Source organism: Danio rerio, chromosome 12 (assembly GCF_052040795.2).
Source record: "Danio rerio strain M-AB ecotype USA chromosome 12, GRCz13ab, whole genome shotgun sequence".
Taxonomy (NCBI): domain Eukaryota; kingdom Metazoa; phylum Chordata; class Actinopteri; order Cypriniformes; family Danionidae; genus Danio; species Danio rerio.
This window is the reverse complement of record NC_141032.1, coordinates 51,490,001-51,507,500: the sequence shown is the minus strand read 5'-3', so window position 1 is coordinate 51,507,500 and position 17,500 is coordinate 51,490,001. Positions and strand designations below refer to the sequence as shown.

General features: G+C 36.9%; 2 protein-coding genes and 2 long non-coding RNA genes across 7 annotated transcripts in view; 2 read left to right on the top strand and 2 right to left on the bottom strand.

The window, feature by feature from the left end:
• Window positions 1-5,708, top strand: part of ctbp2l (C-terminal binding protein 2, like) — a gene marked incomplete at its 5' end in the record, with an annotated part of 49,462 nt that extends 43,754 nt beyond the window's left edge. The window contains 2 exon segments of the mRNA NM_001015064.2: window positions 829-905; window positions 3,425-5,708. Coding sequence (NP_001015064.2) covers window positions 829-895 — 67 coding nt within the window. The 3' untranslated portion in view covers window positions 896-905; window positions 3,425-5,708.
• LOC147841602 (uncharacterized) lies at window positions 288-2,934 on the bottom strand. Its single transcript, XR_015504784.1, has 3 exons — window positions 1,832-2,934; window positions 1,483-1,609; window positions 288-315 (listed from the first exon to the last, which is right to left on the bottom strand). It is a non-coding gene; the product is annotated as an uncharacterized LOC147841602 (long non-coding RNA).
• Window positions 5,709-8,181: 2,473 nt separating the features above from the next.
• Window positions 8,182-17,500, bottom strand: part of actn2a (actinin, alpha 2a) — a 42,492-nt gene continuing 33,173 nt past the window's right edge. The window contains exons 15-21 of one of the 2 annotated variants that reach the window (NM_001442673.1): window positions 15,210-15,392; window positions 14,884-15,018; window positions 13,792-13,971; window positions 13,475-13,621; window positions 11,680-11,745; window positions 10,495-10,653; window positions 8,182-9,902 (exon numbers count right to left, since the gene is read on the bottom strand). In NM_001442673.1, the coding sequence (NP_001429602.1) occupies window positions 9,744-9,902; window positions 10,495-10,653; window positions 11,680-11,745; window positions 13,475-13,621; window positions 13,792-13,971; window positions 14,884-15,018; window positions 15,210-15,392 (1,029 nt within the window). In that variant the 3' untranslated portion in view covers window positions 8,182-9,743. The remainder of the gene's footprint in view (window positions 9,903-10,494; window positions 10,654-11,679; window positions 11,746-13,474; window positions 13,622-13,791; window positions 13,972-14,883; window positions 15,019-15,209; window positions 15,393-17,500) is intronic. The other variant, XM_087274418.1, reaches the window with a different exon arrangement.
• LOC141376895 (uncharacterized) overlaps window positions 16,964-17,500 on the top strand; it is a 4,793-nt gene continuing 4,256 nt past the window's right edge. For 2 of the 3 annotated variants that reach the window (XR_015504781.1, XR_015504779.1), the window contains exon 1: window positions 16,964-17,018. This is a non-coding gene — a long non-coding RNA (uncharacterized LOC141376895). The other variant, XR_015504780.1, reaches the window with a different exon arrangement.

The window sequence follows — 17,500 nt, the reverse complement described above, 5'->3', positions numbered from 1 at the left end:
ACCCCCCTCACAGGGAACTGAGGACAGTTTTACTCTCTGACCAAAACTCATTCTGTGTGATTTAGAAGCTTTTGGAGAAATGAGGACGTCAGCAATGTGCTCATAATTCACCACCTTCTGTAATACCTGTGTCATTATACAGATTTGTGTCCTGATATGTCACAAAAACATGTACACACACACACACATCTGCTCTTATTCAGTCATCCTGACGTCTACAATAATCATTTTATTTTGACTCTATTTTTTTATTACAAATGTAGCTAAAAAAACGTTTTAACGTAGAGTTTTTCTCTGAATTTAACGTTTTTTTCTCTGAACTTCACAACGTTATTCTTAAAATGTAAACAAAATCTTGAAAAACACAACTTTATTCTTGAAAGTTTAAGTTTAACTCAATTTTCTTCTCTAAATTGAACACATTTTATTCTCTGAAGTTAGTGAGTTTGCTCTTAACATTTTATTTTGGCATATTTTTCTGTTGAAACCACTTTATTTATTTTTTTTAAATGTAACATGTTTTTTTTCTCTATGCATAATCAATTTAATCTCAAAACATAACAATTTCTGTCTGAAAATTTAATTTTATTCTTAAAAAATGTAAACTTATTTCTTTTAATTTAAAATTTTAAAGTTAAAAGTTTATTTTAACTTTTTTTAGACTTTTCTCAAAATGTTTAGTTTCATCATCATTCTTCATTTTCATTCATTGTCTCAGTCACATGGTCCTCATGAATAATTAATATTTAAAACCATATTAGCCACACCCCCATGGTAAAATAACATGTGTAATTCTGAGCCCCACCTCCATCTGCTTCTCCCATACAGCCATGTCAACCAATCACTGCAGGCCATCACCACCGGCTCCGCCCCCCAAGACAAAATCATTGCCTAAACACGAGCAGGTAAACTCTGACCTCTGACCCCTGATGACCTCTCACTCCTTCCTCTCCATTTGTACACAAACATCCTCATCCTAATTTCATTTATAAATGGTTGTTATAAATGTATTAGATATTTAATAATAATATTAATATTATATTATTTAATATTAATTTAATTATTTCATAATTATCTGGAGATAATATGAGGGAAACTGATTATGATTTATAAATATTCTGTTTTTAAAAATGTGTAAAAAAGTAAAATTCAATCAGTACAAGTGCAGCTAAATATGACATTCATTGTTACAAGATAATATTTTATTATTATGAGAAAATAAGTGCTTATTACAAGATAATATCTCATTATCATGAGAAAGGCATTATTATGAGACAGTATCCCATTATTATGACTTGCAAATTATTACTGTTTTATTTCATGGTGGAAACAGACTTCCATATTTTAGATCAACATTACTCAGAAACAAAAAACAAACAAACATTATTCTCAGTGTAACAAGTTATTTTCTATGAAGATAACTTTATTATCGAAATGTAAATTTTTCTACTGTCAAAGCATAACTTCATTTCAAAATTGAACAAGTTTTTTTTTCTTTTATTCTCAACATTTCTCAAAATATAACTTTTTTTCTCTAAAAATAATGACTTTAATCTGGAAATGTAAATAAAACATTTCTTGAAACTACTCAAAATTTGAAAACTTTTCTCTGAAGATGTATCACATTTTATTCTCTGAATTTAAAAGTTTATTCTCACCATTTATTTAGAATTCTGATTTTAAAATGTAACATTGTTTCTCAAAAAAATTCTTTACATTTAATTACTTAGATCTCTTAATTAATTTTTTTCTCAAAAGCTTAAGTTTTTTTCAAAAAATCACAACTGTAATCTGGAAATATTTTTTTAAAGCTATTCTCAAAAAAAGTTACTATTATGAGATAATATCTCATTAATTTGAGAAAGTAAGTCATTATTACGAGTGATCTCATTATTATGAGAAAGCAAGTCAATGTGACGAGATAATATCTCATTATTATGAGAAAACAAGTCCTTGTTATGAGATATCTCAATATTATGAGAAAATATCTCATTATGAGATAATAATAAGAAAGTCATTATTACAAGAAAGTATGTCATTAATATGAGATAATATGAGATAATAAGAAAGTCATTATTATGAGATATCTCATTGCTATGAGAGTCATTATTATGAGATAATATCACATTATTATGAGAAAGTAAGTCATTGTTATGAGATAATATCCCATAATTATGAGAAAATATCTCATGAGATGATAATGAGAAAGTCATTATTACGAGAAAGTATGTCATTATTATGAGATAATAATGAGAGTCATTATTATGAGATAGTAAGTCATTATTATGAGAAAAATTCTCATTATTATAAGTAATTATTGTCATAATATTACTGAGATAATATCTTATTATTATAAGAAAGTAGGTTGTTATTATAAGATATCTCATTATTAGAAGACAGTGTTTTAAGAATGTCATCAAAAACGGATCTACTTTTTTCTCTCAAAATGTATCACATTTTATTCTCTGAATTTAATAGTTTATTTTCAACATTTTATTTACGATTTTGATCTCAACATTGAAATTTTTTTTTCGAAAAATATACTTTTTCTCTGAATTTAATGACTTAATTCTCAACATTTTATTTTTCCTAATGTTATTTTTTTTAAATAACGACTTTAATCAGAAAATATAAAAAAAAATCCTTAACTATTTTTTTTTCATTTTAAAAAATTCTCAACCTCTTTTCTCAAGATTTATTACATTTCATTTTCTGACTTTCATAGTTTAATCTCAACATTTAATTTAGACTTTTTTTTAAACAACTTGAAACAACTTTAATTCTAAAATGTATGAAATTTTTTCTCAACTTTGTTCTCAAAACGTATCATGTTTTTTCTTAAAACATGATGAATTTAGTCTTGAAATTGAAAAAAATCTCCAAACAAATGTTCTTAGATTTTAAATGAATTTTATAAAACTTTGACATTTTCAAATATAAAAAATAGAAATAAGTAAAAAAAAAAAAAGAAAGAAAAACTTCTAATCAAAAATGTAATTCTTTATTTTCATCTCAACAATATGGTTGGTCAATGGTTGATCCAAGACAAATACTTTTTTAGGCTAATAATATTGACCTTAAAATGTCCTTAAAACAATGAAAAACTGCTTTTACTCTGGCCGAATCTAAACAAATCAGACTTTCTCCAGAAGAACAAATATTAGAGGAAACACTGTGAGAAATTCCTGAATCTGTTCAACATCTACTGGGAAATATTCACTGGAGGGCGAATAATTTTGACTTGACTGTAATCTGTAATCAGGTGTGTATAGTGTCTGCATGTATTGATGTGTGTGTGTGTGTGTGTGTGTGTGTGTGTGTGTGTGTGTGTGTGTGTGTGTGTGTGTGTGTGTGTGTGTGTGTGTGTGTGTGTGTGTGTGTGTGTGTGTGTGCGTGTGTGTGTGTGTGTGTGTGTGTGTGTCAGGTTTTCCTCAGGTATGCTGGGTCTGTCAGTGGGTCTGGAGGGTCTGGTATCATCGGTCAGTGCAGTAAAGCAGTCATCATCTCCAAACCAGCCCGTCTCCAAACACATGGAGAGAGGAGAACATCTGAGCGAGCAATAACAAACACACACACACACTGGACTCAAAGAGGGAACACACACACTCCTCTGAACACACACACACACTCATCATTTGTACAGTCTGGAGGATGTTTTTGACTGGCGCTCTCCTGTTTTTACATCAGCATTAGTAAAGGACGGCGTCCGCTAGTTTGAGGCGTGTATTTTTCACTATCTTGCCTACATTCTTCATCTCTGAGTGTGAGTTTAGCTGAAATAAAGCAGGCAATAGATGACAGTCAAAGCCACGCCCACTCAGCCATCCGTCAAGATGATTGACAGCTCAGCGCTCGCTCTGATTGGCAAGATATCTCAGACTTTGATGATTGACAGCTCAGTGCTCAAATGAAACCCGCTCAAATAATATATGCAGGTTCATGACTCTCTCTGATTGGCAGAGCTCAATGATTGACAGCTGAGCACTTGTTTCAGTTGGCTGAACTTTCAAACTTTGACGACTGACAGTTCAGTGCTCGCTTTGATTGGCAGAGAAATCTCAGACTTTGATGATTGACAGCTCAGTGCTCAAATAAAATCTGCTCAAATAAAACACACAAGTTCATGACTCGCTCTGATTGGCTGAGCTTGCAGACTTCCGTGATTGATAGCTCAGCTCTTGCTCTGATTGGCTGAGCTCTTAGACTTCAATGATTGACAGCTCAGCTCTAGCTCTTAATGGCCAGAGCTCTTTGACTTCATTGATTGACAGCTCAGCGCTCTCTCTCTCTGATTGGCTGAGCTCTCAGATTTCATTGATTGACAGCTCAGCACACGCTCTGATTGGCTGAGCACTCAGACTTCAATGATTGACAGCTCAGCTCTTGCTCGGATTGGCTGAGCTCTAAGACTTCAGTGATTGACAGCTCAGCTCTTGCTCTGATTGGCTGAGCTCTTAGACTTCAATGATTGACAGCTCAGCTCTTGCTCTGATTGGCCGAGCGCTCAGCCTTTATTGATTGACAGCTCAGCGCTCAAATGAAACCCGCTCAAATAAAATAAGCAGGTTCATGACTCTCTCTGATTGGCTGAGCTCTCAGACTTTGAGTAATCACTCAGCTCTTGCTCTGATTGGCTGAGCTCTCAGATTTTGATGATTGACAGCTCAGTGCTCGTTCTGATTGGTCAAGCTTTCAGACTTAACGACTGACAGCTCAGCTCTTGCTCTGATTGGCCGAGCTCTCAGTCTTTAATGATTGATAACTCAGCACTTGTTCTGATTGGCTGAGCTCTCAGACTTTGATGGTTGACAGCTCAGCTCATGCTCTGATTGGCCAGAGCTCTCAGACTTCAATGATTGACAGCTCAGCCCATGCTCTGATTGGCCAGAGCTCTCAGACTTCAATGATTGACAGCTCAGCTCATTCTCTGATTGGCCAGAGCTCTCAGACTTCAATGATTGACAGCTCAGCTCATGCTCTGATTGGCCAGAGCTCTCAGACTTTAGTGATTGACAGCTCAGCTCATGCTCTGATTGGCCAGAGCTCTCAGACTTCAATGATTGACAGCTCAGCTCTTGCTCTGATTGGCCGAGCTCTCAGTCTTTAATGATTGATAACTCAGCACTTGTTCTGATTGGCTGAGCTCTCAGACTTAAGTGATTGACAGCTCAGCTCATGCTCTGATTGGCCAGAGTTCTCAGACTTCAGTGATTGACAGCTCAGCTCATGCTCTGATTGGCCAGAGCTCTCAGACTTCAATGATTGACAGCTCAGCCCATGCTCTGATTGGCCAGAGCTCTCAGACTTCAATGATTGACAGCTCAGCTCATGCTCTGATTGGCCAGAGCTCTCAGCCTTCAGCCAAGGAACATTCCCCGTGTGTTCAGTTCAGTTTTCTCTCTGCTTTTGTATTTGATCTCTGGAGAGGTTTTGTTTCCACTGTAAGACTCAGGAAAATCACACTGTTGCTGTTTGTTTGTTTGTGTATCTTCTTCTCCATCAGACGTTAGGATTGTTTGTGCTGTACAGTAGATGAAGCGTTCTGTCCTGTTGTGTTGATCTTCATCTCTCGTTGGGTTTGTTCTGTTTGTTTGTCAGATTATCGGGAGCTGAGTGGGACTTTCTTTCTTTTATTGTGATTTTATTATTATTTGTTTCTTGTACGTTTAGCATCGTTACAGATCAAATAAAACACGCAGGTTCACAACTCTCGGCTTTATGTCACATTTATTTATTCATTCATGTAAACCACATTCAATTAATTCAGGGGTTTTCAAGCAGGAGATAAAATAAACGTGAATTAATTTTAGACATTGATGTGCTGATTTTTTAAGTGTTTATTCTCAACATTTGATATTTTAGACATTTTTTTCACAAATTAACAAGTTTTTCTTTGACAAATTACCCAGAAAATTATAACTTTTAGCAGAATTTAATGACTTTATTCTATTCTAACATTATAAATAAAAATCAACACGTGTTACCTTGAAATATTCATACTTTTCTTAGTTTATTTTCAAGTTCAAAGTTTTTTTTTTTTTAAATAACAATTCTCAGAATTAAATGTTTTTATTTCCTCAATATTTTATTTCTGCATTTGTCTGAACATTCAGAAAATCACACCTTTGCTGAAGTTTTTAAAATTATTTGAAGCAGAATCACTTTTAGTATCATCATGTTATTCTGAGCAATGCTTTAACATAAATAAAACAATAAATACTTTATTTTTGACAGATTCATCAGTTACACTGAATGATGATCCACATTATTTCAGCAACATTTACATGCATATAATGTGCTTTCGTTTTACCAAAAACAAACATGTTGTAGTGTCTGGTTGGTTAAATGACATTAATTGCAAAAAGACAGAAAACTTCACTTACAGTTGGTCAGAATTATTCGCCCCCCTTTATTTTTTTCCCCAATTTCTGTTTAACTGAGAGCAGATTTCTTCAGCACATTTGTAATCGTAACAGTTTAATAAATCATCTCTAATTACTGATGTATTTTCTCTTTGCTATGATGACAATAAATAATATTAGACTAGATATTCTTCATGACACTTCTAAACAGCTTAAAGTGACATTTAAAGGCTTCACTAGGGTAATTAGGTGTAATCCCGCCAGACCTACCCACCACCCAACCCGCTCCGAGCTGGTATCAAACCTGCAATCTTCCGCATGGGAGTCAGTTGCTCTACCAAGGAGGCTAAAGACCATATCCTTTAACATTAGTCGCTAGAGCACCTTTAGAGGTCAGAGGAGTGAGGTTTACCTGTATAGCACTTACTAGCCGGCCTCCGTTACATAGGCAAGTTATTATATAATGATGGTTTGTTCTGTAGACTACTGAAAATATATATATATATATATAGCTTAAATGGGGTTAATAATATTGACCTTAACATGGTGGTTAAAAAAAAAATAATAAAGCTGTTTTTATTCTAGCCTAAATAAGACTTTCTCCAGAAGATAAAACAATATTATCAGACATACTGTGAAAATGTCCTTGCTCTGATAAACATCATTTGGGAAATATAAAAGTAAAATAATAATAATAATTCAAAAGGGGGGCTAATAATTCTGACCAGCTGTATGTATTCAGATGTCCCTATATGCTTAAGAAAATGGTTATTAGCGATGAAAGTGTAAGAAGAAGGAGAGGCACCTCCGACAGAGAGCCCGAAGGACAAGCGGACTGTCTGCCAGTAATGTGGAAACTCTTTCTGCAATAGATGAGCTCATTGTCCAGCTGAGAAGCATGACGTAAGAATGACCCTGAGATTGGCCAAAGGTTGATTTATACGTTTAGTGATATTCTCTGTTGAGCTTTTCCTGAGGTAGCTGTTTCCAAAAGCTTTCTGATGTAGTCTAAAGCAGCTTTTTTATATTTATGCATGAAGGTTATAAAAGGCTGGAATTTACAGACCTGCATTGAGCTCTCTGACCTCTATATTGAATATCTTAAGCCCTTTATTTTTGAACAGATGATAAAGGATTTTGTTTTGTTGTTATTCTTATTTTCCACTGGATTTGATTTTATAAAGTGTGTTTAATTAATTTTCTTCACTGGAGTGAACATTGGCTTCATTTGCAGAATCCATCATTACCCTGTGTGGAAAAGTAAAAATATTTTTTTTTCCTTGAACAACATTTCAAAGGATGGTCCTAAACTAACCTCTAGCTGAGAAATAAAGCCAAGGGAGGATTCTGCTGTCTTTATTAAATTTAAGATAGGGCATCCAGAATGTAGAACAAATAAAACAATTGAATATGATGGCAGTGGCGCAGTAGGCAGTGCTGTCGCCTCACAGCAAGAAGGTTGCTGGGTCGCTGGTTCGAACCTCAGCTCAGTTGGCGTTTTTGTGTGGAGTTTGCATGTTCTCCCTGCCTTTGTGTGGGTTTCCTCCAGCTGCTCTGGTTTCCCCCACAGTCCAAAGACATGCGGTACAGGTGAATTGGGAAGGCTAAATTGTCCGTAGTGTGTGTGTGTGTGTATGTGTGTGGATGTTTCCCAGAGATGGGTTGCAGCTGGAAGGGCATCCGCTGTGTAAAAAAACTTGCTGGATAAGTTGGCGGTTCATTCCGCTGTGGGGACCCCAGATTAATAAAGGGACTAAGCCGACAAGAGAATGAATGAATGAATATGATTGCATGAGAATAAACACAGAGACGCTTGTTTGTAGAATATCTTTACTAATGTAGTGAAGTGTTGCACTGGCAGATTTTTCACTTGTTTTCATGCATGAAGTGAAAAACAGGTCAGACAGTTCTTCATTTATAATGCACTTTATTTTATTTTGGAAGAAAAGGGTTCAGATTTTTTAAACAACTGTAATTTATTTCCAGTGGATTGATAAACCTGATATTAACTAAAAGCTGTCATGGTTCACAATAAGTGATAAACGGCCTGAACACAGGGGCCAGATCCTGGATCATTTAAAGGGTTAGTTCACACAAATATCTAAATCATTTCTGCATGGTATGAAGGACCATGAACTCCAGGTGTATTTGATTAAAGTCCTGCTTAAAGTGTTGTGGTCACGGACCAAAAAATAATAGGCACAAATCAAACATTTAAATATTTACATTTTTGAGGTTTCATTATTTGACTATTGGAAAACAAAACTGTACATATACTGCTGTATAGCTTGGGTAAAGTAGAAATAATAACTGATAATTGTATGTAGGCGATGCAGTGGCGCAGTAGGTAGTGCTGTCACCTCACAGCAAGAAGGTCACTGGTTTGAGTCTCGGCTGGGTCTGTTTGCGTTTGTGTGGAGTTTGCATGTTCTCCCCGTGTTGGTGTGGGTTTCCTCCGGGTGCTCCGGTTTCCCCCACAGTCCAAACACATGCGCTATAGGGGAACTGGGTAGGCTAAATTGTCTGTAGTGTATATGTATGAATGAGAGTGTATGGGTGTTTCCCAGAGATGGGTTGTTGCTGGAAGGGCATCCGCTGTGTAAAACATATGCTGGATAAGTTGGCGGTTCATTCCGCTGAGGCGACCCCAGATTAATAAAGGGACTAAGCTGAAAAGAGAATGAATGAATGAATTGTCTGTAATTTTCTGAACAATCTAACTTTGTTTACTGTGGGGTTGTTTTGAGGGTGGAGTATGGGAGGCCATATTGGCGAGCAGAATGTAAACAAAGCCACAGATCTGAACAAAACTCAGATATTCAGCTGATTATTCCTGCTAAAAATGATCAATTATTATCATGTTTTGGGCTGAACTCATCGATCAGACTGAAGTAAGAACATTTAGAGGACTATAGACTGCTTTCCAGAGCACGAATCTGGACAACATTCATGTTTGCTCATCATTTCTGCTCAAATAGGTGCAATAGGTGCAAAATTTAGCACCCTTTCCTGCTTACTAATTCCTCTGTAAGATTTACAGATAGATTATCTGTTAGTTTTTTTTTTTTTATCTCCGTTTAGACAGGATGAAGATATTTCTCATAATGAATAATTGTCCAAATATGGAAACAATAATTGAATGAATTACGAATAATTGATGACCTAAATGTGATTGATTTAAAGGTGCAGTATGTAAGTTTGACACACAGTGGATGAATGAGGTATTGCACTCCTGGATCAAGACATATTTTCACTCGGCCTAAAGGCTGATTTAAGGCTGATTTGAACTTCAGAACTGAGACTATTATTCAATCCGTGACCGCAATACTTTTGGTGGGAGTCTAATCTCATGCATGTGTTTTCAGCGTTATCCGCTGGCCTCTAGAGGTCGCTCTCTCCGTACAGTGCAGTGGAGAACGCAGCGTAATCCAGAGCTCCAGGAACAGCGTCAGGTCCTTTATATGGAGGCATCCTGGAGATGCAGTATTCAGCCTGCTCTGGAGGAAGCTCACGCCGCAGCTCGTCCACCAGAATATACGGCTGAAACACACACACACACATTGGGACACATGTGCATGCTAGGATAATGACAGTAGTGGAATTACCTACTGCTATAAAGTCTAGAAGGGATACAGCTGCAGATATGCACATCAATATTGCATCATTTTTGATAATTCATATTTTTACATTACTGTGAGGGTTTGGGGTAGACGTTAAAAAATACAATTAATGAGAAGTTTAATAAATAATATAAATAATTCTTTCTAACTTCCAGCCACAACCATATCTGTTCTAGCGACAACTGCAGTACTTAACTTCCGCCTTTCTGTTTGTTTCTTTATTTTAATTAATTATTTTTATTGTGCAATGTGTACAAACACAACAACTTTCAAAAAATAAAACAAAATACACTGCTCAGAAAAATAAAGGGAGCACGTGGAGTTACATTGTGTTGTTTATTTTTCTGAGCAGTATATATGACCTATATTCACTGAGAAATTGATAAAAATATATTAATTTTCAAAATGGGGTGTGCTCAATAATGCTGAGCACTGTACATATTCTATTATTTGGTGTCTTAAGATGTTCTGTAAGTGTTTAATGTACATTTAACGTGTGTGTGTGAACTGACCTTATCGGCGGCCAGAATCCTGAAGGAGGCAACGACCTGCTCTGACGTGTCCGATTCTCCAGTTTCACGGGTCATAAAGTCCACAAACGCCTGAAACGTCACCACTCCAGAACCATTGGGGTCCACCAGAGCCATGATGCGCGCAAACTCTGCTTCACCCTTAAACACACACACAGGACACAGAGACAAGAAATACCATCGTCCTCTGACATAAAACCTTCTCAAAGTCATCAACACACATTTTTCTTTTGAAATTTTAATCAGACATGCTCAGAATATGAAGTTGAAGTCAAAATTATTAGGCCCCTGTATATTTTCCCCAATATCAGTAAGATTTCTTCAACACATTCCTAATCATAATAGTGTTAATAACTCATCTCTAATAAGATTTATTTTCTCTTCTCCATGATGACAGCACATAATATTAGACTAGATATTCTTCAAGACACTAGTGTTCAGCTTACAGTGACATGTAAAGGCTTCACTAGGGTAATTAGGGTAAAGTTAGGGTAATTAGGCAAGTCATTGTATAACAGTGGTTTGTTCTGGAGACAATCCAACACTAATATTGCTGAAGGGGCCAATAATATTGAGCTTAAAACAATTAAAACTGCTTTTATTCTAGCCGAAATAAAACAAATAAGACTTTCTCCAGAAGAACAAATATTGTTATGTTATAATTTTATGTCAATTTTATTTTGTGTTATTATTAATATTATTATTATTATTATTATTATTATTATCATTATTACTATTATTACCATCATCATTATTATTATTAATATCATTATTTTTATTATTATTATCATTATTTTTTATTATTATTATCATTATTATTATCATCATCATCATTATTTTTATTATTATTATTATCATTATTATTAATATCATTATTATTGTTGTTATTATTATTATTATTAATAATAACATTACTATTATTATTATTATCATTATTATTATTATTTTTGTTAATAACATTATTATTATTATTATCATTATTACTATTATTACCATCATCATTATTATTATTAATATCATTATTTTTATTATTATTATCATTATTTTATTATTATTATCATTATTATTATCATCATTATTTTTATTATTATTATTATCATTATTATTGTTATTATTATTATTATTATTATTATTATTATTATTATTATGTACTGTGGTAGTTTTTACCAGATCATATCCCATAGAGATCAGACAGGCTCTGAAGTCATCAGTCTCCATACCGCCCTTCTTCTTCTGTTGAACACACGAAACACACACGATCATGTTTAATAAGAGTACATTTACAGTCATCCTAGCACTTTTATCTGGAGTGACTTACAAAAGCAGTCTGTCAGAGAGCCAGCAATGTAATAAAAACAGTCCTGTACAATGCATATACACACCGTACCACAGCACTAACTACACATTACATATCTTTACTCATTTTCTGACAAGATGCTTGACTCAGTGTAGTTTAAAAGGAAATGGAGCAAATCTAGATATCATTGAAAACCCTCAATTAACAGCTGATCGTTTTATTTTTGGCATCTCCAATGAAAAAAATACTGTAGTAAATTATAGTAAACACTACAATGTTTATGAACCGTATTGTAGTAACGTACTTGAATTAATCTGTTGTGTTGATTCTACAGTTGCTATGGTAACATGACAACTATAACTAGATTCTTAAAGTTTAAGGACAAATTTTGAGGCTGGCTTGTAAACGCCTGATGGTAATAGTTTATTAAGTTTAAACAGTTTTAAAAAATATGAAAAGATAGATAGATAGATAGATAGATAGATAGATAGATAGATAGATAGATAGATTAGCATGTTATTAGCATGATTCTAGCATGAATTAGCATGTTACTAGCATGATTCTTGCATGAAATAGCATGTTATTAGCATGATTCTAACATGAATTAGCATGATATTAGCATGATTCTAGCATGAATTAGCATGTTACTAGCATGATTCTATCATAAATTAGCATGTTACTAGCATGATTCTAGTACGAATTAGCATGTTACTAGCATGATTCTAGCATGAATTAGCATGCTATTAGCATGTTTCTAGTATGAATTAGCATGTCACTAGCATGATTCTAGCATGAATTAGCATGCTATTAGCATGATTCTATCATGAATTAGCATGTTACTAGCATGATTCTAGCATGTCACTAGCATGTTATTAGCATGATTCTAGCATGAATCAGCATGTTGTTAGCATGATTCTAGCATGACTTTGCATGTTACTAGCATGATAGATAGATGGTAGTCTTTGGTAGTCTGAGTTAAATCAGCCCAGTTAGAAGTCTGTACAACAGTCTGATGTAGAGTTATGAGCTCACAAAGTTTGACCCAATGTAAAGTCAATAAGAGTCTTTTGCAGTGGAAGTCTATGGGACAGTTTCTAGGGTCATAAAAGTGGTTGCTAGGGTTCGGCCAGAAAGTTAAAAGCTCATCGGTTATTGGCAGTTAGGTAGTCTGAGTTAAATGAGCCCACTTAGAAGTCTGTAGGACAGTCTGATGCAGAGTTATGAGGTTACAAAGTTTGTTCCAATGTTAAGTCAATGGGATTTTTCCGACGGTCCCGGGACGTTTTTCGGAAAACCAAAAGTCGGATCACTTGGAAAAGATATAGCAACCCGAGTCAGACCAGTTTGGAGGTCTGGTGTGAGTTTGGTGGTCGTAGCTCGAAAGCTCTAGGAGGAGATAGAGTTTAATTTTTAGTCTCAAAAGAAAAATAGGATAACAATAGTCTGGCTTGCTACACAAGCCAGCCTAATAACTGATCTGCTGTGGTGATTCTACAGTTGCTATGGTAATATGACAACTATAGTAACTGATCTGCTGTGGTGATTCTACAGTTGCTATGGTAACATGACAACTATAGTAACTGATCTGCTGTGGTGATTCTACAGTTGCTACTCTATAGTGTGTATTACACTTTACTATAGAACAACACTATAGTGGTGTTTTACCCTGTCGAAGTGTGTGAAGGAGGATCTGAAGTCGTTGAGTTGTTTCTGGCTGATTCCTTTTGCGTCGCGGGTCATGATCTGAGTCTCGATCTCGTTGATGGTGCGAGCGATGGTGGTCAGAAGAGACTCCCAGCCCACACGGATGTGCTGCGGAACACACACACACACACACACACACACACACACACACACACACACACACACACACACACAGACATGGGATGTGTGGGATGCTGCAGTAGAGTACATAGACCTGTGTTCGTGTGTGTGTGTGTGCGCGTGTGTGTGTGTGTGTGTGTGTGTGCGCGTGTGTGTACCTCCATGGTGTAGTTGGTGTGTTTGTTGTCGAATATGAGCGACTCCTGTATGAGCTGGTGGTCTCCCTCCAGCTTGTCGATGTTGGGTTTGTAGCTGATGATGTCGTGCTCGTATTGTTTGAGTGTGTTCATCTGATCCTCCAGTGTGGTACCCAGATCCACCGTACTGTGAGCGATCTCCTGTACACACACACGCACAAGCACAATTAATGATAACAGACATAAATAAACAGAAAAACTAAACCCAAACACCGAATGTGACAAAGACACACATCACAGTGTCTAAACATAAAGAGGAGACATGGCGTTAAACATGGGTATGTGTGCTTGTGTGTCTTTTTGTTTGTTTGTTTGTTTGTGTGTGTTTGTGTATGTTTGTGTGTCTCTGTGTGTCTGTGTGTATATGTATTTTGTAGTGTTTGTCTGTGTGTTTGTTTGTGTGTGTGTGTGTGTATGTTTGTGTGTTTGTGTGTGTGTTTGTTTGTGTGTGTGTTTGTTTGTGTCTGTGTGTATATGTATTTTGTAGTGTTTGTTTGTGCGTGTGTGTGTGTGTGTGTATGTTTGTGTGTGTGTGTGTTTGTGCTTGTTTGTGTGTCTGTGTGTATATGTATTTTGTAGTGTTTGTGTGTTTGTTTGTGCGTGTGTGTGTGTGTGTGTGTATGTTTGTGTGTGTGTGTGCTTGTTTGTGTGTCTGTGTGTATATGTATTTTGTAGTGTTAGTCTGTGTGTTTGTTTGTGCGTGTGTGTGTGTGTGCGCGCATGTGTGTTCATGTGTCTGTGTGTGTTTGTGTATGTTTGTGTCTGTGTGTGTTTGTGCATGCCCATGTGTCTGTGTGTATATGTGTGTGTCTGCGCATGTGTCTGTGTGTGTCTGTCTGGATATGTCTGTGCGTGTGTGTTTGTGTGTTCGTGTGTGTTTGTGTATGTGTGTGTGCGTGTGTGCGTGTCTGTGTGTGCGCATGTGTCTGTGTATATGTCCGTGTGTGTTTGTGCGTCTGTGTTTGTGTATGTTTGTGTGTGTATGCGCGTGTGTGTGTGTATGTTTGTGTGTGTTCGTGTATGTTTGTGCATGCCCGTGTGTGTGTGTGTGACCTCCATGCGTGTCTGTATCCAGGGCCCGATGGCGTTGGCTTGTCCTGCAAACTGTCGTCTGAGTCTCTCGTTCACATTCTGTCTGGAAAACTCCTCATGCAGAGCTGAATCTCTCTGAGGAACCAAACGCTTCACCTGCAGGAAACACACACACACACACACACACACACACACACACACACACACACACACACACACACACACACACACACACACACACAAAGACACACGTTTACTCACACAAACACACACAATAATACCCACTCAATCAATCACACAGACAATCACACACACACACACACACACACACACACACACACGCTCACCTTCTCCCACTTCTGGTTGAGGTCAGCAGGGGTGATGCTGCAGTAGATGTTGGAGAGTTTGCTGCTGATGCCGTAACTCTGACAGATCTTCTGCACCTCATTATAGATGCTCATGATGGCCTGACGCTCGCTGTCCGCCTCCGGGAGAGTCACTTTAAACTGATCATGAGCCGACAGCAGATTCTGCACACACACACACACGCACACACACACACACACACAAACACCGTACGAAAGCTCCTTTTAAAATGGAAAAGATGGACTTCCGGTATAGCAATGAAGGAGTAAGGTGCGTGGAAGAAGGGCTCCCAATCTACTTTATTAAATTAAACCTGCTAAACGCTAAATATTTCCAGTTACTGTTAATTGATTTGTTTAGAACATTATCGGCCAAAATATGAGTAATTCTAAGCCGAAGCAAGCTCATCCTTCAGCTCCACCGACAACGAGATCTACCACGAGCATCGCTAGCAAGTTAGCAACCATGGCCGCCGCCGCCTCCAGTGCTGAAAAACAGGTCACGTCAGAAACTTTTGAATCCGTATCCATAGACCTGTTGATTTCTGAATTAACTAAACAGCGTGTTAGTATCAGGGAAGATTTCTCTGCCTTGATTCGGGAATCTATCGGGCCTTTACAAAGCTCCGTGAATGCGTTAAGAGAATCGGTTGAAGGATTTCAGAGCCGCCTGACTGCGACGGAGTGCCTAGCTGGGGAGAATTTTGAGAGGCTGACAGCAGCTGAAAATGCTATTAAAACTTTACAAACTCAGAACACATCTCTGCTTGATCGCATTGAGGATTTGGAAAACAGATCTCGAAGAGCTAACTTGAGGATCGTGAACATTCCGGAAGGTAGCGAAAACGGCAAAGACCCCGTTACTTTCGTTTCTGAGATGTTACTTGAGATGACGGGCACGGAGGTCTTCGACAACCCACCAACACTTGACAGAGCGCACCGTTCACCCGGCCAAAAACCAGCGGACGGCCGTAAACCACGTCCATTTTTGGTGTGTTTTCATCGATTTCAGGAAAAAGAGCGGTTGCTGCGCTGGGCAAAACGACACGAAATGAAATACAAGGGGAACATCATCAGAATCTACCAAGATCTCAGCGCTACCCTGTCAAAGAAACGCTCCTCTTACAACGGCATCAAGCAATCCCAGATAGCAGGCAGTAATCGGCCCGAGCTCGGCTGCCCTCCGGCGCCTCCGGCTCCGACTCGGCATCGGCGAGTGTTATCCGGGCCGAGTGCGGGCCGCAGCTCGCTCGCGCACATGCGGTTGTGATGCGGCTGTAAAGCACTGGCCCGATTCCGGTCAACCATATCCGGCCCGAGTCTGTCTGTAGAGTCCTGGCCGCTTCTGGCAAGGACTCGGCTGATGGCAACTGATTAAGTTCTTATTTTATCTAGTAATCTGTTAGCTCCACGTTTAATGATAATTTGAGAAAATATTCATGGTACGATAGCAAAAAAAAAAAAAAAAAAAAAAAGAATAGAGTGGATGGTCGCAATGTTTAGACGCAAACAAAACAATATTATTTATAAATAGATTATACATGTCATCTAGAGAAAAACTATGTAAAATTTGCTTATTTTTGAGATAGCACGCTCCTGTGCTGACTGTTTTTTTTAAGCAGAAGTTGGTTTCATAATAAACACATGCGTTACTAAATTCCTGATCCAAACTCCAATCCAGACGGTGGCGGTAATGCTCCAAAAAGCTGATTGTCAACCACCATGGCACGAAGATCACAAGAAGAAAAGGTTTGGTTTTTAAAAAATCTCACGTGGAGTCCGGTCAGAAAGGTAAGCTTTTTACTGCTTGTGTTCTGTATAATTAGCGAATTTAGAGCTTAAAACATTTCCACGGTGTTTGGTTGTAACAGCGTTTAGTACTTTAAAACAGTTTGATACGAAATGTAACTTGCTTTAAGAAACACGACTGGAGCTAATGTATGCTAACGCTAACAGTTACAAACACGTCTGAAAGTTCCTTTTCCTTTTACACAATGTTAGATTGTAACGTGTGTAGTAACTGAAAACTATTTTAATTATTTTAAAGAAACATGAAACGAATTTGTGTGTATGCTTACTTTGCGTTAAAGAAAGTTTCTGTAGACGAATCCATTAATTAACATGGCAAAACGTGTTTTTTCCTGATTTAACATTATAAAGTACCGTGGATGTTGAAAAAAATCATTGTACAGGCGTATACTTATCCAAAAGTATTAATTCTGTGATTATGTGTAAATAAAAACTAATCGTTTTGGATTAATAAAATATTGTTT